The 25,822-nt window shown below is 43.2% G+C and overlaps 1 protein-coding gene across 1 annotated transcript in view; it reads right to left on the reverse strand.

The window, feature by feature from the left end:
- The window catches only part of UBE2H (ubiquitin conjugating enzyme E2 H), a 119,144-nt gene that overhangs the window by 53,320 nt on the left and 40,002 nt on the right, over positions 1-25,822 (reverse strand). Inside the window, exon 3 of the mRNA XM_066633776.1 lies at positions 24,239-24,313. Within this exon, the coding sequence (XP_066489873.1) occupies positions 24,239-24,313 (75 nt within the window). The remainder of the gene's footprint in view (positions 1-24,238; positions 24,314-25,822) is intronic.

A 25,822-nucleotide genomic window follows, 5' to 3' on the forward strand; every position in this document is an offset into this window, starting at 1 on the left:
ACAGTATCTCACAGTGGCCCATCAAATGCCCCAGGGAGCACACAAGAGATCTGTATCTTGGTGCCATCCCCTGCATCTAGCATTCAGAGGTAACCCACTTCTAAAATCAGGAGGTTGCACATACACATCATAGCTTATAACCTGTGATGGACTTTTCCTCCAAAAACTTGTCGGAGCCCTTTAAAGGCATATAGGCCAGATTCCATCACCACATCCTGTGGTAAGGAATTCCACAGACTAATTAAATGCTGAGTAAAGAAATATTTTCTTTTGTCTGTCCTAACAATCCCAACACTCAATTTTAGTGCATGTCCCCTGATTCTGGTGTTACATGAGAGGAAAAAGAACATGCCTTTGTACATATCAATGGTAAGGCCACACCTGGAGTATTGTGTTCAGTTCCAGTCACCACATCTCTAAAAGGACATAGTGAAAATGGAAAAGGTGCAAAAGAGAGTGACTGATTACTGGGCTGGGACACCTTCCTTATGAGGAAAGGCCACAGCGTTAGGGCCTCTTCAGTCTACAAAAGATGTCCCTGAGGGGGGACACGATTGAGACATACAAAATTATGCAGGGGATGGACAGAGTGGATAGAGAGATGCTCTTTACACTCTCACACAAGAAACAGCGGATATCCACTAAAATTGAGTGTTGGCAGAGTTCGGACAGACAAAAGACAATATTTCCTTATGCATGTAGTTAGTCTGTGGAGCTCCTTGCCACAGAATGCCCTTAAAAGGGGATTGGACAAATTTCAGAAGGAAAAGCCCATCAAAGGTTACAAGCCATGATGTGTATGTGCAACCTCCTGATTTTAGAAATGGGCTACGTCAGAATGTCAGATGCAAGGGAGGATACCAGGATGCAGGTTTCTTGTCTTGTGTGCTCCCTGGGACATTTGGTGGGTTGCTGTGAGATACAGGAAGCTGGACTAGATGGGCCTATGGCCTGATCCAGTGTCGCTGTTCTTATATTCTGTTCTTATGTCCCCTCTCAGGTGCCTTTTTTCTACACTGAAGAGTCCCAAATGCTGTAGCCTTCCCTTGTAAGGAAGGTGCTCCATCCCAGTAATCATTTTAGTTGCTCTTTTTTGCACCTGTTTTGCACCAGTTTGTAGAGTTCCTTCTGGAGCTCTTCACAATCTCTTCTGGTCTTTACTAATTGGAAAAGTGTGGTGTTGTCTGCGAACTTAGCCACCTCGCTGCTTAACCCTGTCCTCAAGTCATTTATGAACAGGTTGGAAAGCACCAGTCCCAGGACAGATCCATGGGGCACACCCTTTGTCATCTCTCTCCATTGTGAAAATTGTACATAGACACCTACTCTTTGTCTAGCCTCATGAATGTTAGAAGTCTTTAGAAAGGTCAACAGGCATGTGGATGCAGGAGAACCTGTGAATATTTCAGAAGACGTTTGATATGGTCCCTCACCAAAGGCTGCGGAAAAAACTCTGCTGTCAGAGAATTACAAGTCAGGTCCTCTAATGGATGAGGAACTGATTAAGGGCAAGGAAGCATACAGTGAGTGTCAATGGGCAATTTTCACAATGGAGAGAGGTGAAAAGTGGTGTGCCCAAGGATCTCTCCTGGAACCAGTGCTTTTCATCATGTTCATAAATGACCTGGAGACAGGGTTGAGCACCGAGGTGGCCAACATTGCGGATAACACCAAACTTTTTTGAGTGGTGAAAACCAGAAGAGATTGTGAAGAGCTCCAGAAGGATCACTTCTGGTCTTTACCACTCGGAAAAGTTTGGTGTCATCTGCAAACTTAGCCACTTCACTGCTCAACCCTGTCTCCAGGTCATTTATGAAGAGGTTGAAAAGCACCGGTCCCAGGACAGATCCTTGGGGCACACCGCTTTTCACCTCTCTCCATTGTGAAAATTGCCCATTGACACCCACTCTCTGCTTCCTGGCCTCCAACCAGTTCTCAATCCACGAGAGGACCTGTCCTCTAATTCCCTGACTGTGGAGTTTTTTCAGTAGCCTTTGGTGAGGGACCGTGTCAAACGCCTTCTGAAAGTCCAGATATATAATGTCCACGGGTTCTCCCGCATCCACATGCCTGTTGACCTTTTCAAAGAATTCTATAAGGTTTGTGAGGCAAGACTTACCCTTACAGAAGCCATGCTGACTCTCCCTCAGCAAGGCCTGTTCGTCTATGTGTTTTGAGATCCTATCTTTGATGAGGCATTCCACCATCTTACCCGGTATGGATGTTAGGCTGACCGGCCTATAGTTTCCTGGGTCCCCCCTCTTTCCCTTTTTAAAAATAGGCGTGACATTTGCTATCCTCCAATCTTCTGACACCGTGGCCGTTTTGAAGGACAAGTTGCATACCTTAGTCAAGAGATCTGCAACTTCATTCTTCAATTCCTTAATAACCCTTGGGTGGATACCATCAGGGCCCGGTGACTTATTGATCTTTAATTTATCAATGAGGTCTGAAACATCTTCTCTTTTAACCTCTATCTGACTTAACTCCTCGGTTAGGAGGGGCCGTTCGGGCAGCGGTATCTGCCCGAGGTCTTCTGCCGTGAAGACAGATGCAAAGAACTCATTTAATTTCTCTGCCATCTCTAAGTCTCCTTTTATCTCCCCTTTCCCTCCCTCACCATCCAGAGGGCCAACCACTTCTCTGGCGGGTTCCCTGCTTCTAACATATTTGAAGAAGCTTTTATTATTCCCCTTAATGTTGCTGCCATGCGTTCCTCATAGTCTCGCTTGGCCTCCCCTATCACCTTCTTACATTTCTTTTGCCACAGTTTATGTTCCTTTTTATTCTCTTCATTAGGGCAAGACTTCCATTTACAGAAGGAAGCTTCCTTGCCCTTCACAGCCCCTCTAACTTGGCTGGTTAGCCATGCGGGCACCCTCCTGGATTTAGTGGAACCCTTCTTTCTTTGCGGTATACACCTCTGCTGGGCCTCTATTACTGTTGTTTTAAGCAGCCTCCATGCACTCTGGAGAGACTGGACTCTTTACCCTCCCTTTCAACCTCCTTCTAACCAGCCTCCTCATTTGAGGGAAGTCCGCCCGTCGGAAGTCAAGGGTTTTTGTTAGAGATTTGCTTGGTATTCTTCCCCCAACGTGCACATCAAAACGGATCGCAGCATGATCACTGTTCCCCAATGGCTCAGTAACGTTTACATCTCTAACCAGGTCCTGCGTACCGCACAAAATTAAATCCAGAGTCACCTGTCCTCTGGTGGGCTCCGTGACTAGCTGATCTAAGCCACAGTCATTTAGCATGTCAAGAAATCCGGTTTCCTTATCGTGACCAGAACACAAATTGACCCAGTCAATATGAGGATAATTGAAGTCCCCCATGATTACAACCCTGTCCCTCCTTGTCACCTCCCTGATCTGTTTCCTCATTTCAAGGTCCCCATCAGATTTCTGGTCTGGAGGACGATAGCACGCCCCCAGTATTACATCGCTGCACAAGCCTGGTAATTTAACCCACAGAGATTCTACGGTGGAGTCGGACCCACCTTCAATCTCTACTTTGCTGGATTCTATCCCTTCCTTAACATAAAGGGCCACCCCACCTCCAACACGCCCCTGCCTGTCCCTCCTGTAGAGTTTATAGCCTGGGATTGCGGTATCCCACTGATTCTCTGCATTCCACCAGGTTTCCGTTATGCCCACTATGTCAATATTTTCCCTTGTCACCAGACATTCCAGTTCTCCCACCTTTGCTAGTAGACTTCGGGCATTCGCATAAAAGGATTTATACACGGAATGCCCCAGGATGGGCTGCTTATTCGCTCCTTTGTCCCCGCATCCTCTCATTGTGCCAAACCGTCTATCACATCCCATCACCCTACCTTTCCCAATTTCTTCTCCTACCCTGCCTTTGTCTTGTTGTTCTCTAACCTCCCCATCCTCATCCCATAGGGATGAGGAGTCCCGAACCGGATGCCCCTCGGCTCCTGTCGGCCTTCCCCCAGGGATCAGTTTAAAAGCTGCTCTGCCACCTTTTTAATGTTATGCGCCAGCAGTCTGGTTCCATTCTGGTTCAAATGGAGCCCGTCCCTCTTGTACAGGCCCCGCTTGTCCCAAAACGTTCCCCAGTGCCTAACGAGTCTAAACCCCTCCTCCCTACACACCGTCTCATCCATGCATTGAGACCCCTGATCTCCGCCTGCCTAGCTGGCCCTGCGCTTGGAACAGGTAGCACTTCAGAGAACGCTACCTTTGAGGTCCTGGCTTTCAACTTTCTGCCTAAAAGCCTAAATTTGGCCTCCAGGACCTCCCAGGACCTCCCAGGACTTGCCCACATCCTTGGTGCCGACATGCACCACAGCCGCTACCTCTCCCCCAGCACTGTCTACCAGCCTGTCTAGACGAGAAGTGATGTCTGCAACCTTCGCACCAGGCAGGCAAGTCACCATGCGGTCCTCACATCCGTCGCAAACCCCCCTCTCTATGTTTCTAATAATCGAATCCCCCACTACAAGAAGCCCCTGACCCCCCTCCCACCGAGGAGTATCCCGAGTGCGCTCGGATACGGGCCCATCCCCTGGAGAAGGGATCCCCCCTAGGGGATTGTTTCCCTCCTCTCCAGGATGACGTCCTCCAGTCCCGAGACTTCCCACCCGGGCAGCCGAGGAGCTGCACGCCTGAGGTTGGGACGAAGCCTGATTGTCCCCAGAAGTCTCCCCACGGTCCTCCTCTGGCTGCCTGCGCTTCTCCAGGTCGGCCACCAAGGCTTCAAGGGAGCGGACGCGTTCCCTGAGAGCCTGGAGCTCCTTGCACCGAGAACACACCCATGACTTATGCCCCAGAGGCATATAATCATACATGTGGCACTCGATGCAGAACACTGGATAGCCCCCACCCTGCTGCTGGCTGTCTGACTGCATAGCTTTTTTGTTGTTGTTGTTGTTGTTGTTTTATTTAGGGGTCCTTTTAAAAACCGTACACTGGATAGCAGCCCTTTTCTCTAGGGAAGAGGAAGGGCAGTGTCTGGGGCCCTGGCCTCCTCGCCCTGCTGCTGAACTCGCCCAGATGCTAAACTCTTGTGCCTTACCTGGCACTTAGTTCCCGAGGCACTGGGTTCCCAGAGGCCACACGCGTCTGCAGAGCGTGTAAAGACCAGAAGTGATTGTGAGGAGCTCCAGAAGGATCTCTCCAGACTGGCAGAATGGGCAGCAAAATGGCAGATGCGTTTCAATGTCAGTAAGTGTAAAGTCATGCACATTGGGGCAAAAAATCAAAACTTTAGATATAGGCTGATGGGTTCTGAGCTGTCTGTGACAGATCAGGAGAGAGATCTTGGGGTGGTGGTGGACAGGTCGATGAAAGTGTCGACCCAATGTGCGGTGGCAGTGAAGAAGGCCAATTCTATGCTTGGGATCATTAGGAAGGGTATTGAGAACAAAACGGTTAGTATTATAATGCCGTTGTACAAATCGATGGTAAGGCCACACCTGGAGTATTGTGTCCAGTTCTGGTCGCCGCATCTCAAAAAAGACATAGTGGAAATGGAAAAGGTGCAAAAGAGAGCGACTAAGATGATTACGGGGCTGGGGCACCTTCCTTATGAGGAAAGGCTACGGCGTTTGGGCCTCTTCAGCCTAGAAAAGAGACGCTTGAGGGGGGACATGATTGAGACATACAAAATTATGCAGGGGATGGACAGAGTGGATAGGGAGATGCTCTTTACACTCTCACATAATACCAGAACCAGGGGACATCCACTAAAATTGAGTGTTGGGCGGGTTAGGACAGACAAAAGAAAATATTTCTTTACTCAGCGCGTGGTCGGTCTGTGGAACTCCTTGCCACAGGATGTGGTGCTGGCGTCTAGCCTAGACGCCTTTAAAAGGGGATTGGATGAGTTTCTGGAGGAAAAATCCATTATGGGGTACAAGCCATGATGTGTATGCACAACCTGATTTTAGGAATGGGTTAAGTCAGAATGCCAGATGTAGGGGAGAGCACCAGGATGAGGTCTCTTGTTATCTGGTGTGCTCCCTGGGGCATTTGGTGGGCCGCTGTGAGATACAGGAAGCTGGACTAGATGGGCCTATGGCCTGATCCAGTGGGGCTGTTCTTATGTTCTTATGTTCTTAAGGATCTCTACAAATTGGGAGAATGCGCAGCAAAATGGCAAATGCATTTCAATGAAAGTAAATGTAAAGTCATGCACATTGGTTCAAAGAATCAAAACTTTGGCTAACGGGATTTGAGTTGTAGAGCCCAAGTAGAGAGAACATGGGGTACAGGGGGACAGCTTGATGAAAGTATAGACCCAAAGTGCAGTGGCGGTGAAGAAGGCTAATTCCATGTTTGGGATCACTGGAAAGTGTATTGAGAATAAGATGGCTAATATTATAATGCTGTTGTACAACTTGATGGTAAGGCCACACCTGGAGTATTGCGTCCACATCTCAATAAGGATATCATGGAAATATATAGGAAATAGAAAAGGTACAGAAGAGAGCAACCAAAATGTGCTGGGACACTTTCCTTCTGAGAAAAGGCTACAGCATTTGGGGCTCTTCAGTCTAGAAAAGAGGCACGTAAAGGGGGGGTTTGACTGAGACATACAAAATTATGCAAGGGTTTGATAGATTGGACAGAGATGCTCTTTTTCCTCTCACTTAACACCAGAACTGAGGACATCCACTAAAATTGTGTGTTGGGAAAGTTAGAACAGAGAAAGAAAATATTTCTTTACCCAGCATGTAATTAGCCTGTGGAACTCCTTGCCACAGGAAGTGGCTATTGCTTCTTGCCTAGATGCTTTTAAGAGAGGACTGCACAAATTTCTGGAATTTCTGGAAAAGTTCATCATGAATTACAAGTCATGATAGATATGTGCAAGCTCCTGATTTTAGAAGTGGGCTACCTCAGAATGCCAGATGCAAGGGAGGGCACCAGGATGCAGGTTGTGACTTGTGTGCTCCCTGGAAGCTCCCTGGAAGATACAGGTTGCTGGATTAGATGGGCCTTTGGCCTGATCCAGCGGGGCTCTTCTTATGTTCTTATGTTCTCTGTAGTTCTTCATCAACAGAAGCTCCAGGAACCAGTGGCACTTGAACCACTGGAGGCAAAGAGATTGATGTCTGCCTTTGAGTCCTCCTAAGGACCCTTAGGATCAGTATAATGCAGGGGTGTTCAAAGTTTTTGGAAGGAGAGCCACATCAGCTCTCCGACACTGTGTCAGGGGCCAGGGGAAAAAAGGAATTAATTTACATTTAAAATTTAAATAAATTTACATAAGTTTATATAAACGAATATATTAAATATGAACTTATATGAATGAATGAAGGTCTTGCAATAACTCAAGGCCTATAAAAGGCCTTGCACAAAACAAGGCTGGCCTTTCCTTTCCTGCCGCTACTGCATCACAGACATGAAATAGCAAGCAGTGGAGGGAGCCCTCTTCCCACAGCTCACGCGAGAGGTCAAACAGTCACCCTCACACTGAGAGCAGTTGTGCAGGGTCAGTGCAGGTTCCAACAAATTTCCAGAGTGCCAGAGGCTCATTGGAGGCTGGGGGCGCCCTGAGGGCCACACTGAGAGGCTTTGGGGGCTGCAAGTGGCCCCAGGGCCAGGGTTTGGGCACCCCTGGTATAATGGAAAAAACATACAATAGGCCACTAGCTCTGGATGGCGTCTACTCCTTCTGCACTGTCTTCCCATGTTGTGAAAAGAACCTTTGGAGATGGGAATGATCTTGTGAGCACACCTCCCTATCTGAAGATCTCCCACTGCTAAGGAAGTTAAAAGTGCTGTAGATGATGGGTGTGAAAACTGGACCAGGCTATCACTTCTTGGCAGAATACCGGTGTGCCCATTAGACAGATTGGTAAACTGATGACTTTCCTGAGTTGCATGAGTTGCAAGGGAGGGGACAAGTGATTCAAGTCACTTGTCTTGTGTGCTTCCTGAGGCATCTGGTAGGACCACTATGAGATACAGGATGCTGGACTAGATGGGCCCTTTGCCTGATCCAGTGGGGTTCTTCATATGTTCTTCATCCACTGACCAGTGCAAATCAGGTCCTTGTGCTCTCTTTGAGATCTGAAAAGTCTCAAAAGCCTTTGCATCTGTGTTCAGGCCCAGATATGCTAACACTGTACCAGTACAAGAGAGGCTATTCTCCCTGTTGAACACAAAGCCGTCTTCCTCTGGACCGTCCTGCTCTCTTTGAATATTGTGCCAGCTCTGAGCCTGCGTGACCCCAATCTTTTCCAGTATCAGAAAAAGAGATAGAGTAGACCCCAAATTGCCTATGGATTTGTGGAACTGACTTTATTGCTCTGACATCCATCAGGTGATGAGTTCCTGCTGTCATCAGGGTGTGCTTCTGGTTGTTTCTGGACATGGGTACCTGCCAGAATCTGTTCCTGACAAAACCAGATATTAGCCTCTGCTCACTGTTCACCACCATCACTATGTTGGTGATGGTCACCCACCAATCCACAAAATGGTGAAGATGGGCTTCATTGGGCATATGGCTGCAGACAGCCCAGCTGACCCAGTTGCATTATGCTGACCCCTTTTCTACTTTGCAGTTGTTGAAGAGAGCCCTCCCCCTGGAGACCTGCTGGTTTTATGTGACAGTTTAATTGTACCCTGCTTGTCTGAGAACCTGACTAGCTCTCTGGAGTATTAAGACTTGCAGGAGGTTTGAAAGAATTGGGAAAATTTGTACTTCTTCGTTCCTTGTCATAGGGAGCACCTTCTTGACCTTTTCCTCTACTTCAGTGATTTTCAACCTTTTTCATCTCATGGCACACTGACAAGGTACTAAAATTGTCAGGACACACCATCAGTTTTTGGACAATTGACAAGGCACACCTTGTCTTGGTGCTGGTGGGGGGGCTCATATCCCCAATTGTCCTATTAATAAATGACCCTCCACCAAACCCCCATGGCACACCTGGGGACCATTTGCGGCACACCAGTGCACCTTGGCACAGTGGTTGAAAATGGCTGCTCTACTTGAACTGAATCTATGGTTTCCTGAAAAAGTTTTGAGCCTTGAACAAAGGATCACAATCAGACAGGACTGGGAACATTGGTCCACCATGCATTGCCTCAACCAAGTGTTCTGTGGAATCATACTGTTAGTAGCAGTAGCTCTGGAATTCAGTTGAGCAGAGAAAAATAAAGCAAAATACATTTTCACATCCTTTACATCCTTTGGCAGGGCTGGCTCAGATAATGCCAGTTTTCAGATAATGCCACCTGGACACTCACAGCAGCAGTGGGGGCAATTTCACCCTACCAGCTGCTGTGGATGTGCACGCACTCCTGGTACTTCCCCAGAAGTGATGTCATGTGGTGTCATTATGTTACGTCAAGTCACACTGTTGCTGCTGGGGCACCACAACCCCCAGCTCCACCACTCATTTTCTGTCACATTCCTACTCACTCATTCTTATCTACACCCTTCCACTTTTGGTTGGATTTTCTGAATTATTTAGGCTTACTTTCTATATAGTTGTAAGAAATGGCTTGCTGGCTTTCTAGTGTAGGAACTGATGCAATCAGCTGAAGCTTATCTAGTCAGTGCCCTGCCAGCATAACTCTGGAGGGCTCAGCTTTGCCATGTTTAAGTCTCAACAGTGATGGCAAAGCTTTGAAAGTTGCAGAGCTTCCAGATGCACTCTACCAATCTGCACAGCCAGCTTGGTAGGGTCTGGCAGGCCCACACATTGGGTGTTTCTGTCACAGGGGAAGATGGTGAGAGTACCAAAGAGAAAAAGGGAATTTCTTATCTATGAATATCCTATTTTTGGAAGAGGAAGAAGGGGCATTCTGTGCGCCATGGAAATTCCCTTCCCACATCATGAGGCAGAGTTGGACTAGCTTGGTGTCTCCTCCTCCAGTGGGAGGGCATCCCAACTTCAGTCTGAATCTGAAGTGTAGTGGTTGAGATCCTCCATGCATTCCCTGGGCCTTGGCTTTGAGCAAACTGCAAACTAGAATCTGAGAGGTGACCAGATGGCCAGAAGTGAGTAGCACAGAGAAACATAAATATACATATATACATGCAGCGTCCTTAGGATGAGGACTTCCTTAGAACTGGGCAGGTAGGGATCCTGGCCTCAGGGAGACCTGGCTAACTGGCTCTTAATGCAAGACTGAAAGTGACTGACCAATGTGCCCAGTAGAGGTGGGTAGAATGCCCCCTCCTCTTCCTAGACTAGAATATTCACAGGTATGGAATACCATTTTTCTCTGGAAGAGAAGGGGCGCATTCTGAAAGGTATGGGATATGTCAGAGTGAAGCATCATCCAGGTGGGCTGCAAAATGGTGACATTCACCATGGCACCACCCTTTGTAGGACACTTCTCCCAAAGGAGGCCTTCACCGAGGCTGCCAAGTCAATTTTATAGTGCTTAATAAATGAACTGGGAAAGAACCAGGTGGCTGCTTTACAGATCTTGTCTAAAGAGCCCACCCCTTTTAAGGCTTCAGAAGCTACTGCTCTCCTAGTGGAATGAGCTGTGATACCTGAGGGAGGATCCTTTCTGGATGTCCTGTGAGCCTACTTATAGGATGGCCAATTTTAGCCACCACAGCAGAGAGGCCACAGAGGCCTTCTTGCTTGGCACAGACCCTGCAGAAGATACAAAGAGAGTGTCTGTGTTTCTGAGGTCCCTTGTCTTGTCTCTATAGAAGCACAGGATCGTGACCTCATCCAGGGAATGCCAGGCTTTTTCACTGGAGTGCACCAGATTTGTACAGAACATGGGAAGATCTTGAGCATGGTGAAACACAGTATTAATCTTTGGAAGGAATGATCTGGTCTGAGGAATACTTTACCCCTATTGAATACACAGAGGTTAGGGTTGACAGATAGCATGCCCGGTTCTGAAACTCACCTGGCAGAGGTAATAGTCACCAGGAAGAATGTTTTCAGGATCAAGTCCTCAAGGGAGCTTTTGCTAGGGACTCCAAAGAATGACCCATAAGGGCTGTCAGCGCCTTCCAGATCACAGCAAGGGAATCTACAGAATAGGGGGATTCAGGAGGGCCATCCCTCTAAGGAACACTTTATGGAAAAGTGCATGGAAATGTGACCATTCATGCCCGCCCCCAAAATGTTGTTTAGGGGCACCATCTTCCTCCTCAGAGTGTTGTTACTCAGACCTTTATCCAGTCTGTCCATCCTGGAGAAACTCCAAGATGTGCTTAATTTCGAGTTTAGTTGCCACCACCAGTGACAGAACGCTTTTCAGGCAGAGCCATAGAACTTATTAGTTGACTTTCTTCTGGAAGCCACTGTATTCAAGATCCTCTCCGGGTATCCAAGACCCTATTTGGGTAACTCAGTTTGACTAGCTTCCCACTCAAATGCTAAACTATCAGGTGGAACATGTCTGTCTTGGGGTGCTGCAGGGGCCCTGACTTAGGAGATCTGGCCTTGAGAGAAAGGACCACCTTGGACTGGTTGACAGTGCTATGAACCCCAGAAACCATGTGTGGTGTGGCCATTTTGGTGCTGCTAGTATCCACTTCCACTCTAAGCTGTCTGATCCTTTGCAGGGCTAAGGGAATAAGTGGCAGAGGGGAAATGCATAAAGGAGACCTGACAACCATTGGCACTGTAGGACACCTACGCCCTCTGCCACTGGTGTGTCTACCCTGGTGAAAAATCTTTGGGTTTGGGCATTCTCCTATGAAGCAGTGAGATCGGAGGTGCCAAATCTCTTCATGATCTCTGCAAAACCCCCAGGTAAAGATGCCACTCTGTTTCACACATGAACTTCCTTTAAAGCTAATCTGTGCCATGTTGTAAACCCTGCCAGATGCTCTGCTTTCAGTGAGGCTAGATGAGTTTCTGTCCACAGGAACAGCAAGGAGGTTTCCTGCATTAAATTCTCTGAATAGCTGCCTTTTTGATGGTTCACATAGGATTTGGCAGTCAAATTGTCCGTCTGAACCAGGATTTGGGACCCCTAAAGGAGGTTGAGGAAATGCTTTACAGCCAGGCAGATGGCTTGGAGCTCCAATTAGCTGATGCTGTGTTTTCTCTCTGCCAGGTCCACAGCCCCAAGCCATGCTGTTTAGAGTCCAGGAGACTTGTGTCTGTTGAAACAACGACTTTGAGATGGGAATTCCAGGCTGACTCCCTGTGCTAGTCTCCCTGGTGACAGCAACCAGTCCAGGCAGAGAAATTTGGACTGGAAGAAAGGTTTTATGTTTGATCAGTTGGAGGAAGGGCATCAACAGAGACTGTAGAGGGTACATATGGAAATGAGACCAGGCAACCATGTCCTGTCAGGAGACCATAAGAACTTGAAGGAAGGCAAGGTTCATTAAAGGCATGCACTTGGAGGTCTGTGTTTTCCAGAGTAGGGTCCCCAGGACTTTTTGTCTGTCCTGGGAAAGGAAAATGCGGAAGGCTGCCATGTCTACTAAGAGGCCCAGATGTTCCAGCTGTTGTTGTGAGATTATGGAACTCTTCTTCTCATTGATCACAAAACCATTATAACAGATATGAGAGCATGATATTATAGTCTTCTGAGACTGAAGGATGCAAGTGATGAGAGTAGAGAAAATGAATTGTTATCTAAAGGTCTATCATTGCCTGTAGAATGGATGGGGTTTTGATCAAAATATTGTGCAGGTACAGAAAAAGAGCAATTCTCTGTTGTCTCAAGGAGGCCACAAGGCCATCAAGATCTTGGTAAAGACCTGGGGTGCCATAGTCAATTTGAAAAGGAGGCTTCTATACTGGGAGAGGCTCTGCCCATAGCAGAATCTGAGGAACTTGAAGTGTTGCAGAAGAATGAGAACATGAAGGTTAGCCATGGACAGGTCTATGGAGGTCAGGAAATTGCCCTCCTCCAGGGCCACAATGATGGATCTCCAGATTACTTTGTCAGAAACCGGTTCAACAACATTAAGTTCAATGTGTCCTTATGTTCCCCTTTGTCTTTGAGACAAGGAAGAAGATGCAGTAGACTTCCTTACCCCTCTGTTTAGAGGTATCAGCTATATGGCATGGATCTTCAGGTGGTGTTACATCTCTAAGCAGATTCCTGGAGATTGGCACTTGCCAAAATGTGTTGAATTCTAGGGTGTATCCTTGTGAAATCACACAGATTACCCAGGCATTAGAGGTGTAGACCCACCAATAATCCCTGAAGCAAAGAAGGTGCCCCCCCCCCAATATGGCAAGGTACATCTCCTGGCCAAGCTTCTTGCTTTCGATTGGTCTTTGAGAAACTTGGAAGAGGTGACCCCTCCACTGCTGGAGTTCCTACTTCTGGGGAACAACCGGGCTCTGTTCCAGTTAGTCTTTGTTGCTACTGCTTGCATGCATAAAAGCTGACCCCCAAAAAGTGAAAATTGTTGGATTTGTTCTTGGTGGATTCTTCCTTACTGGAAGGAAGAACCTTATGTTTGTCCTTAGTATTTATGAGCAAAGAGGTTCAAGAGCTTGGCTAAAGTGTTTGCTGCTCTTGAAAGGAACTCATACAAGTTTTATCTGGGAAACTGCATTCCCAACCCAGTGGTAGAGCCAAATGCTGCTATATTTGATGCCATGGCCCTTGCATTCCATTGCATGGACTTGAAGGTGGAGTCAGCTGTAAGTGCTGCCACCAGAGAAATCATCTTAGAGCAAGCCTTGACTTTCTTGGAAAGACCTCTCTCAGAAACTGTTAGTTCCTCCACCAAAGGAAGGCTGCCCATGACATGATGGAATTGGTGTTGGCTACTCTAAAGGCAAAGAAGGTGACCTCAAAGTTTCTTTGGAGTGAGGAGTTAATTTTCTTGTCACAACTATCCTTGGGCCTACCCTCTTCTTTCCAGGGCAGGACCACTGAGAAGGGCATCTCAGGCGCATCTGCAGATGAAACCTTCAGGGATTGAAACACCTTCTTGGAAAGGGAGTATAACCTATCAGTTAAAGGTGAACTGTGCTTGTGCTGCACAGGGTTGCTCCACTCAGTTTCCAGCCCATGCTGGAAGACATCAGTGAAAGGTACAATCTTGGCTTGACCAGCTCCTGGGGGAAGATGCCTGAGGTTGGCTTTTATGGAACTACAGTGGTGCCTCGCAAGACGAATGCCTCACACACCGAAAAACTCGCAAGACGAAAGCGTTTTTGCGATTTTTTTCTGGTGACTCGCAAGACGAATTTTTCTATGCCGTGCTTCGCAAGACGAATTTTTTCTATGGCCATGCTTCGCAAGATGAATTTTTAAAATTAAAAAGTTGACGTTTTGTGCTTGAAATTTTTGAAATCCTCTGTACAGTATGTATGCCTTTAAAGAACACTTAATAAACACTTTGTAAACCAAATTTGACTTTGTTCTGACTTTTTTTGCCCATAGGAACGCATAAATTAAATTTCAATGCATTCCTATGGGAAACCGCGCTTCGCAAGACGAAATTTTCGCAATACGAAACGACTTGCAGAACGAATTAATTTCGTCTTGCGAGGCACCACTGTATTGGTCAGGGAAGTTACCTGATCTGGAGTCAAACTGAGGGATTGAATGGCTTTCCCTATCATTCTAGAGAAGAGGTTCACCAGGAAGAACCTGTCCATTTTGTGACTCTGATCATCCTCACTGTTGTCACGTGGCAACTCCCCCTTCTCCCTCCCCAAATCCAATGAGGAAGACAAAGATTGGGAAGAGCTGAAGTCTAGCGTAAGGCTAGCCTGAGCTTTATGTTTGCCCTAGGCTTTTTTAGGTTGGGGCAGCTTGGTAGAATTGTCCTTTTTTGTGGTATTTGGCCTTCTTAGGGAGCTTGGAGTGTGGTGGAAAGGTTCCCTGAACTCTCATTGGCTGATTCAGAAGAGGAAGGAGGAGGCAGGGCAGGAAAGCTAGGTCTTTTCTTGGACTTCCTAGCCTCCTTGATAGTCTTTTTAATGATGGAGGAGAGCTGCTTCTTAATTACCATATCCATGGCCTCCCTCACCATGGCAGAGATCCTTTTGCAGGTCTGGGGATCCAGGGAACCCCCCCTGTTTAGAGAAGTCTGGCTTGGGGCTTTCCTGTGCAGAAGTCACAACCCAATTCTCTGCTTCTGAGGGGTTCCTGCTCCCCCCTGCCTACCCATCTATTGCTTCCTGATCCATGTTGAGAAATACAGCCTCTTTACCAGAACAAGTCTCCCCAGCTAGCAGAGTAGAGGCACCAGAATGGCTCAGTCTTTAGGTGCTGCAGGGAAGGTTGCTGGAGTCCCATCAGGTTGCTCTGAGGGCCTCAATACTAATATTATAATGCCGTTGTACAAATCTATGATAAGGCCACACCTGGAGTATTGTGTCCAGTTCTGGTCACCGCATCTCAAAAAAGACATAGTGGAAATGGAAAAGGTGCAAAAGAGAGCGACTAAGATGATTACGGGGCTGGGGCACCTTCCTTATGAGGAAAGGCCCTTTTCTAGGGCCTCTTCAGCCTAGAAAAGAGATGCCTGAGGGGCGACCTGATTGAGACACACAAAATTATGCACGGGAAGGACAGAGTGGATAGGGAGATGCTCTTTACACTCTCACATAACACCAGAACCAGGGGACATCCACTAAAATTGAGTGTTGGGAGAGTTAGAACAGACAAGAGAAAATATTTCTTTACTCAGCGTGTGGTCTGATATTTCTGTGTAACTTCTTGCCACAGGAGGTGGTGACGGCATCTGGCTTGGACGCCTTTAAAAGGGAACTGGACAAGTTTCTGGAGGAAAAATCCATTATGGGTTACAAGCCATGATGTGTATGTGCAACCTCCTGATTTTAGAAATGAGCTATGTCAAAATGCCAGATGCAAGGGAGGGCACCAGGAGGCAGGTCTCTTGTTATCTGGTGTGCTCCCTGGGGCATTTGGTGGGCCGCTGTGAGATACAGGAAGCTGGACTAGATGGGCCTATGGCCTGATCCAGTGGGGCTGTTCTTATGTAAATTATTACCTGCTACTATAAATTAAATTCAGCAAAATGGGGTTACAGGAAGATAATGCAGGAAAGAGAAATATCCAATGTTAGAACTCACAAAGCAGAGATTAGCTGATCAGTGCCAATTTATTATAAGGAAAAAAGTGTTTACTGGTGTTGAAATGGAAGAAAGGCAGAGAATAGCCCAGAGCACAAAAATACAACAACCACCAGGTTTAGCAACCCAGCTAGCAACTCACCAGGAGGCAATACAGGAGAAGTTGGCAGTAGAGGACGCCCCTGTTGTGTATTTAATTTTGAACAGTCTTTCCCTAGCTGCCTCTAATTCAGCAAGAACAGCAGCAGCACCCTTTAACTGAAAGCCAACAAGAACTGAAGGTAAAAATAACTGAGCAGATTGAAAGATAAAAATAATAGTAGAGTTAGATTGCCTGTGTTAAAACTTGTGGACATGAGACATCTTGCCACCGTTTTAAAAAACACAAACATGGTACTAACCACCAAAAGGACTAGTTCACTGCAGGAAACAAACCAACACATGTTCTACACTGCTGCAGTAATAACTGAAAAACTTGGCTGTAAAACCATAAACCTAAAACATCAAAATAATGCATTAACAAAATGGAAGATTTTGGCTACAGCAAAATTGCTAGAGAGCAAAATTGCCATGCTAAGATCTGACACCAGTAAGTTGAAAAGGATTAAAGAAAAGAAGCTGAAAAATACAAAGACCAAAGAATACCTAATCAACATTTAGAAACCAAAAAGATCAAAGAACCTCTAGAAATTCTTAAGCAGTAAATAAGTGCAATTTCAATAAAGATCAACTGGTATGAAACATGAATGGCAGAGTACAGGCATTATCTCCAGTTCCGGACAAAACAAAAGTGTTTTTACCAAAGTAACAACAGTGCTGGAAAGACTGTATATGGCCAGTAAACAATATCAAAAAGGATGATATTGTGCAATTTTGAGCAACCCTATGGGACAACCCCAAAAAAACACTATAGGAATGCAGCTTGGATAAAGGAGAGGAGAAGAAAACAGGAAGGAAAAGAGAGGAAGCGATTAGCACAGGAGCGAAAAATATTAAAAACTGGTCTGCACCAGAAGATGAACTGCATGGTTTGGGGCTTAAACATCTGACAAGCTTGCATCCACACATTGCCCATCTATTTAACAATATACTGCAAATAGATGAAATTGAAGACTGGATGACATCTGGCAAAAACTACCTAATCATGAAAGATCAAGCAAAAGGAGCAGTTCCTAGTAACCATAGACCAATAAGCTGTCTAACACCATTTAAGTTGCTAACTGGGGTAATAGCAGATGCAGTCCAGCAGCATCTTGTAAAGAACCGGCTCTTCCCATCCAAGCAGAAAGGAAATTGCCCAAATACAAGGGGAACAAAAGACCAGTTACTGATTGTTAAAATGATTCTGGAAAACTGCAAAAAGAGAAGAGCAAATTTAAATGTGGCTTGCATAGACTACAAAAAAGTGTTCGACTCATTGCCAAAATTGGGTACTGAAATGCCTAGAAATAACAGGCATCAGTAAAAATGTCAGACAATTTGTGCAAATATCAATGGCAAATGGAAGACACATTTGATGCTGGTCAGTGGCGATAAGTTGATAAGTGGTGATATGCTGTTCAGTGGTGATAAGCTGGGTGACGTTAAGAAGTACACTAAATTGTACAAGAAAAGGGCATTGAAAGAACATGTAAATGAAGAAAATATCTTGAAGCTTGTTTATCATGCAAAGTACTGGGGACGGTGATAAAATAACAACAAAGCTGACATAAAAAAGATCAAATGAACATCAGGAAAGAAAAATGTCAAAGCAAAAAATTGACCATGGACAATACACAAAAAACATTGCAGGAACAACTGACAACAACAAAACCTGGCACTAGTTTTTATTAGATTAGAACAAGTACATTAAAGAAGGTGACAGAAGGATTATTTTGGCTGCCCAAGACCAGGAACTAAGAACAAATGCATATACAGCCATATACAGCCAAAATTGAGAGAACATCTACAGACAACAAATGTTGCCTGTGTAAAGATTTGGTGGACCACCTAGTCGGCTGCTGCAAGAAGATCAGGCAGACTGACTACAAAGAAAGGCACAACAAATTTACAGAAGTAATTGACTGGAACATGTGTAAAAAGTATAAATGAGGCCCAGGGGCCGGATGCGGCCTATGGAAGCTCTTTATCTGACCCTCAGGGTCTCATCTGCTGAGCAGCACTGTGGTGTTACGGCTGAAAGGGCAGCCCATGTTAAAATTAGGCTCATATCTTGAAATATGACAACGATTTGTGTATTTTCTCTTCTGTTGTTTGCAGCTAATGAGATCCTAAGTAAGAAAGAAGTGCTTATTTTTGATTATGACCTGTTTAACCAATTCCTTCCTAATGACATCACTTTCAGCCCTCACCAAGCATCATGAAAGCTATTTGGTCCTCCGTATGAAACAAGTTTGACACCTCTGGTCTGGATAGCAGATATTGCAGTACCTGGTCATGGCAGAGTAGAAAATAAAGAACTAGAGAAAGTCACCAAGTATAAAGAGCTACAAATAGAAATTAAAGACTGTGGCACAAGAAAGCAAGAGTAATCCCAGTAGTTATAGGGGCCTTGGGTCATATCCCCAAATAGCTGGAAAAACGCTTGGACACCATTGGGATGAGCATAAGCAGTCAATAATAAAAGGCCACCTTACTAGGAACAACACAAATATTCCAGCAATAGTTGTAATGCAACATCATGAAGACAAAAAATAGCTACCTATCCTAGGTCCTTGCAAAGGACACAATAGGTGGATACAATCAAAATCCAGACAAAAACACGCTGTGCAAAAATATAATAATAATCATCATCATCATCATCATCCATTATTATTATTATCTTGCATATTACAGTTGCCCGTTCTTTAGCTGAACTTGGCATTATTTACTAGTCAGGCCCCACCTTGGGGCCTAGGACATCGTCATATATTTGCAAATTATGTGTGCTGAACCAAGCAAGGTAGCTTTTTGAATTTGATCCGATAGTAATTTTGTCAATGTTCAAATGTTGTAAATGTAGCTCAAGTGTTTTTTGAACTGCACCCAGTGTACCAATCACCACTGGGATAACCAGTGAGCTAACCATTGCTGGTTTGCGCCCTAGTCTTTGGAGTTAATTTTTAAATCCTGATATTTACTAATTTTTTCATGTTTCATGTGTGGTGTATTGTGGGCCAAAACTTTATCAGTCTGAATTCAAAAATTCCCCAAGATCTTCACTTTCTTATTTTCTTTCACTTTTCTGATCTATGCTTCCATCTATTTTAATGTTGTAGTTTGCACACAAATTCCACTGGATCATTTGAGCCACTGTGTCATGACTATATTTATAAACTGTGCTATCTTCTTGCAGAAACTAAGTATATGGTCAATTGTTTCTTCAGATTCATTGCATAACCTGCATTTTGCATCATTTGATGATTTCTCAATACTGGTCTTTATTGCATTTGTTCAAATAGCCTGCTAATATTAATTACTATGTTTCTTTCTTTAAGATTCTAGATGTTTACCATAGCCAGGTTTTTTCATTATCAATTTTGTCTTTGATCTTTTCCAAATATTGACCATGCAGTGCTTTATTGTGCCAGCTTTCAATTCTTGTTTTTATAGCATTTTTCTTATATTCCTGTTTAGTTTGCTTAGCTTTTAGTAAGTTCCTATTCTTTACTTCAACCAATGCTTGTTCCTGACTCTTTTACATAATCAGCCAATGCATGTTTCTCTTCCTCCACTGTTTGTTTTACTTTCAAAAGCCCTCTGCTGCCAGATTTTCGCGGCAAATACAATGTGTCTGTATTGCTATGTGGAGGTAGAGCAGTGTATTATCATGTGTCTGAGTTTTCCGGTCCAAAGTATCCAAATCAGCTTGAGTCCAATTAATTATTCAAGCAGTATATATTATGACTGGTATGGCCCAGCTGTTGATGGCCCTAACTGTGTTCCCACCATTTAGTTTGGATTTCAAAATTTTTCTAACCCTCAAGTTATGTTCCTTTCTGAAACTGGTTTTCACTTCTTCATGCTTGGTAGTATCCAGTTGCAAAATGCCAAGACATTTATAGGCTTCTTTCTGGTTAGCCTTTATCATTTGACCATTTAGTATTGCAATGCTGTTTCCCTCTGTGATTTTACCTTTCTTCATAGCTAGTGTGGCACATTTTCTAGGCCAAATTTCCACAGAAATATCTGTACAATATTCAAACAGTATTTGTCAATGACTGAATTTTTATTTCTGACTTTCCATAGAGCTTTAAGTCAAAAAGCAAATGGTTAATATTTGGTGAGTTTTTGGCCATTTGATAACCCAGCTTTGTACTGTTTAATATGACTGAAAGTGGAATCATGGCAAAGACGAACAATAATGCTGAAAGTGAATCACCCTAAAAATACCTTGCTTGATACTGACTGTACCATAGTTTTCATTTCCGATTATCAGTTTTGTTCCCCACTGTTTCATGGCCTTCTGTATAAATGCACTTATAGTTTTGCTAACTCTTATTCTTTTCAAGCATTCTGTAATCCAATCCATAGAGGAAGTGAATCAAAGGCTTTTTTATAATCAATCCAGACCATATGCAAATTAGTTATTCAACTTTTACAGTTTTGTAGTATCATTTTATCAATTAAGTGTTGATCTTTTGTACCTTTCCTTTTCCTTTTATTTCCTTTCTGTTCTGTTGGCAGGATATTATTTTCTTCAAAATGGTCCATGAAGTTATCTGCAATTATGCCAGTAAGCAGTTTAAACATTGGCAAGCATGCTATTGGTCTATAATTTCCTGGTTTTGTTCCTTTGGTCTGATCTTTTTGAATTCATTATGTCATCCCAGTTGTTAGCCATTCATCAATTTGATTTTTTTGCCACATTTCATTAAGTTATTAAGCTAAGGTTGAGCGCAAACTGGTCAGATGTTTAAGCCAGAAGTCATGTAATTGATCCTTTCCAGGTGATGTCCAATTCTTAATTTTCTTTATATGTTTTGTTACCATTTTAATTGCTCTTTCTAGTTCTTGCATCTTTGTTTAGTAAAACTTTGGTCAACATCTTTTATCCTTTCTGCTTCATTATTATAATCTTCCTGATACTCCCATAAGTTTTTCTATAATTGTAATGTGTGAATTTTTTCTGGTTTTTCACTTTTCTCATTATTTGCAGTAAGGATTTGATAGAAATGCCTTTGATCTGATTGAAACTGCAGGTTTTGCTTGAATGGAATGACTCTTCCTTCATCATGTGATATTTCTTGCTGTTGCTGTGATCTGTTGTTTCACACTCTCTAATGTTTCTTAAATATTTCTTCTCCCTAACCGGTACCATCAGATTAATTTATTTATAATTTTATCAGTCTTCAATTTTTGTTCTTTCATGTTTTTTAAATTGCTGGCATCTACCTCAACTTTTTAATTTTCTTGTTCTAATCAGATTTTCCATTTGGCTTTGATGCTTCTTTTATTTTAGGTATAGATATTTTAATACCCAGTTCTCTAGTGACAACTACTGCTGATACATGAGCTGATAGGTCTCTTGGATGGAAGTTGTTTGAATCATTGTAAGTGCTTTGTTGACATCCCTTACTATAGCTATCAAAATCTCTTTTTGGCACAATTTTCAGTACTGGCAAGTGCACCTTTCTTTAATTAACAGCGCATGTTCCATAATCTTTTCATTCAGTTGCTTTTGCTTTTCAATCTTATTATTATTGTTATTATTATTGTTATTATTATTATTATTATTATTATTATTATTATCAAAATGACATTTTGATAATGATCGTATACACCCAAAAAACACAACATTTATCAGATGGTAAATCCTCATCCACACGGAATTCTGCCTGACATCTAGGTGTAAATGAGGTACCGATGAAGGATGAACGCTGTACCAATTATGGCAATCTTCTGTAATTTAACTGGTGTTATTGCCAGGGCATTCAGTTGTGCAAATTATCATCATCATCATCATCATCATCATCAAATTTCATGAATCACTGTTGTAAACTGGTAGTTCACAAAAAGTTTTGAGATTGTTCCAAGTGCCCCGATGACAATGGGGACCACTTTGGCATGTTTTGTCCATAGTTTCATAATTTCAGTGGCCATTTTTTTTCTAGCTCGTTTTCATTGACTCTGGCATCTCCAGGAACTGCAATATCAATCAGCGAGACATTCTGGTTTTCTATTATTGTTATATCTAGTGTATTATGTTCGAGGTGTTGGTCCAATTGAATTTTAAAATTTCACAGGATCTTGACTTGTTTGTTCTCCAACATCTTTTCAACCTGATTTTCCCAAACATTTTTCAATTCTGGCAGATTGTACTTTTTACATAATGACCAACTGATTATTTTTGCAACTCTATCGTGTCTGACTTTGTAATCCGTCTGTGTGATCCTATGGCACTCACATACCACAGACACAGTCTTTTTCCTGGCAAAGTCTGCACTTAGGGTTTCCACCTATTTTTAGGATTTTAACCTTCATAGTATTTGTTTGCAGTGCCTGTTCTTGTGTGGCGAAAATCAGACCTTCAGTTTCTTTCTTGATGGTACCCAGTTTCAGTCATTCCCAAGTCAAGTTGTTATCACTTTTTCCTTCAGTGTTTTTCAGGTGTTGTCCACACAATGGCTTATTTTTCCAACAACTCAACCTCCTTTCAAAATGTTGCTTTTTATATTCAGCCTTTGTTTTTGTAGTTTTTAAAATGTTCTCCATTTTTACAGCCTTCAATAGTGCTTTTGTTTACATAATCAGTCAGACCTCTCTTTTCTTCTTCCACTACCTGTTGTACTTGAAGAAGTCCATGACCTCCAATTTTACATGGTAGATATAACCTGTCTACATCACTTTTTGGATGCAATACACAATGCATGTTCATTAATTTTCGTTTTACTATCCAACTTTTCTAATTCACTTTGAGTCCAGACAATTATTCCGGCCAGGTATCTAATTACTGGGATGGCCCATGTATTTATGGCTTGGATGTTATTTCCTCCATTTAACTTTGACTTTCAGATTTTTTGCACTCTTTTGTTGTATTCTTGCCACGTCAGATCATTCACTTTTGCATTCAGGATGTTCTGCTTCAGGATTCCAAAATACTTATAATTTTTATTATTTGACAATTATTTCAAAATTCATCCATTTCCCAGATATATTCCATCAAGGCCGGGGGTGTCAAATTCATTTCATACAGTGGGCTGAATAGCATTCATGACACCTGCTGAGGGCCAGAAGTGATGTCATTAGGCAGGAAGTGATGTCATGATAACCAGAAATAAACACTTTTTTTGACTTAGGAACTTATTCACTGCAAATGACAGAAGAGAAAATACAAAAATCTTAACTATATTTCAAGATACGTGACAGCCCAGTTATCATACAGACTGCCCTTTCAGCAGTGACACCTCAGCACTGCTCAGAAGCAGACAGCCTGAGGGCTGGATAAAAAGCTTCGTTGGGCTGCATCCGGCTTCCAGGTCTTATGTTTGACACCCCTGATCTAGGCTCTGTATTATTCCACGCTGCATTGATAAAACTGCACATTTGTCCAATCCAAATTTCACTGCTAAATATTTGCACTGTATTCAGCAGTGATTTCAGTTCAATGGGACATTTTGCATATAATTTTAAATCATCCATGTACAGCGAAATCAACAGATTTTTCAGGTTGATCAGAAATATGGTATCCCATTTTTATTTTATAAAGAATTTATTATTATTATTATTATTATTATTATTATTGTTGTTGTTGTTGTTGTTGTTGTTGTTGTTGTGCTCCTAAGACTGCTAGAGACCTTACATATAGTAGGCATGTGCAGACATTCCCTAGAAATGAAGTTCAAGGACTCCCCCCCCAACTTTATAGTCATGTCAGGGTTCCCAGAAGGCTGAACAGGACAGTAAGATGGTTATGGACTTCCAAGCCAGACAAGAGGCGGAAACTGGGTTCAGACATGATCTACAGCAAGTAAATTACTAGAGAAAAATAAAAAATGTGATATTTTTATTTGAAGATATGTACTTTAAACCATAGATTAGCATTCCAGCTAACCATTTTCTTCTGTAAACCAGGATTCTTGCAGAGTTGTTTTTTTTAATGTTTCCAAATCTTTCTGCAACCCACCAGAAGTTGACTCATGACCCAGTGATGGATCCTGACCTACAATTTGGCAAACACTAAGGTACACCATTCTTACCACTGCAAAATATAAGTTTAGAAATACAAAATTCTTCTGGGAGATAAATGAACAAATTTGATTACAGGTTTTGAGAGGTTACCTATAGATGGGGATTTGAAGGGGTACTTGTCAGGAAGGTCCACTCTAACTTTCCACACTCCACCTTCATATGGTGCTGCAATCAGGGAAAAAAATTGGCATTAATTGACCAGAAACAATTTGATTGGAAATCATATAAGCAATTTGTATTGCTGAAAATCCAAACAAGTTAATCATAGAGATCACAAACTAGAGGGGGAGCATATCTGTGTATCCTGTACTTGTGGATTCAATTATCCTCTGATCGTCTAACCCCCCTCAGCGCATGCACCCCCATGCATGCCCCTTCTGGAGAGTTTTGCTCCCCTCACCTCCAGAGCGGAGTCTTTGCTCAGCAGAGCATGAGGACGACAGTCCCTGGCCTCTACTGAGCTATATAGCTCAAATAATGTGACTTCTGGTTTCATGGAGAAATCAGAAGTGACATTTTTAATGCCTTATAAGGCATTGACAGGCTTCAGAAAACAGAAGTTACAATTCTCCGAGGAACCGGAATTCAAATGTTTGGAGTTTTAGGGCTTTTCAGATGCAAGAGGATCGAAGGTTGGTGGGCAGGTATTTGCCCATATCCACAGTTTCAGGTAACCACAAAGGGTTCCAGAACAAAACCTTCACAGATATGGGGGCATCCCTGTATAAGAGTGGGTTTATACTCATCCCATTCACCCATTCAAATCAGTATTGCCCTGTACTGACTGGAAGTGGCTTTCAGATGCAATTAGGGTCTCATGAAAGTGTGGTTTAAAGGTGTCATCCAGAAAATTTCAACCACACTTGCTGGTCAGAAGATTCCCCCCCCCCCCCATTTAAATCTGGTCAATCTCTAGCTCTTACTTATGGTAATATGTACAGAAAAACTCCACCCTATCACTCTCACTGTTTTAACAAATACAACATAAATGGATGATTGATGAGCACTTTAAAAAAGAAATCTTAGTATCCACTGTAATCTAAATACTAGAACTGGAATACCCAGTTAAAGTACTGTAGTCTTGTTTGATAAAATAATTATTTAATCAATTATAGTTAGAGTTTGGTATCATTTGATAATGGTATGCATGGGTGGGGTCTAATAAGATCTCCAAACATGACTGGAAATGTCTTCAGTTCATGTCCGGAGATGCCTCCAGAGGTATCAGAAAGGCACTTCCACTTTTCAGGAAAACTTTACATGTCTTTCCAACAACTCTGAGAGGTGTTCTGAGGCCCGGAGAGCCTTCCTGGGCCTCAGAAAGCATACTGGACACAACTGAAAGAAGCTTCAAGTCACAACTGGGAGGTCAGGTGTGGCCCAGTGTGGGTTTGGAACCCATGCTAAATCGAATACATGGGTTCTAAATCCTGTGGAAAAAGAGGGCGCCTCTGCAGTTGACAATTAGAACATTTCAGTGAAGTAAAAAAATAGTTTTAAAGTAAAAAAATAATTCTAAAGCCATCCTTGTTATGATTTTAGATAATTCACGTTTTAACAAGCAACATCTTAGAAGCAGCATTCCTGTTAATATCAGAAAAGAGGAAAGCCCTCTTTTAAAATGCTATTTGTAAGCTGAAGTTTTAGTAATGCATTTCAATAAAATTTATATTT

The sequence above is a fragment of the Tiliqua scincoides genome, chromosome 7, assembly GCF_035046505.1.
Source record: "Tiliqua scincoides isolate rTilSci1 chromosome 7, rTilSci1.hap2, whole genome shotgun sequence".
NCBI lineage: Eukaryota > Metazoa > Chordata > Lepidosauria > Squamata > Scincidae > Tiliqua > Tiliqua scincoides.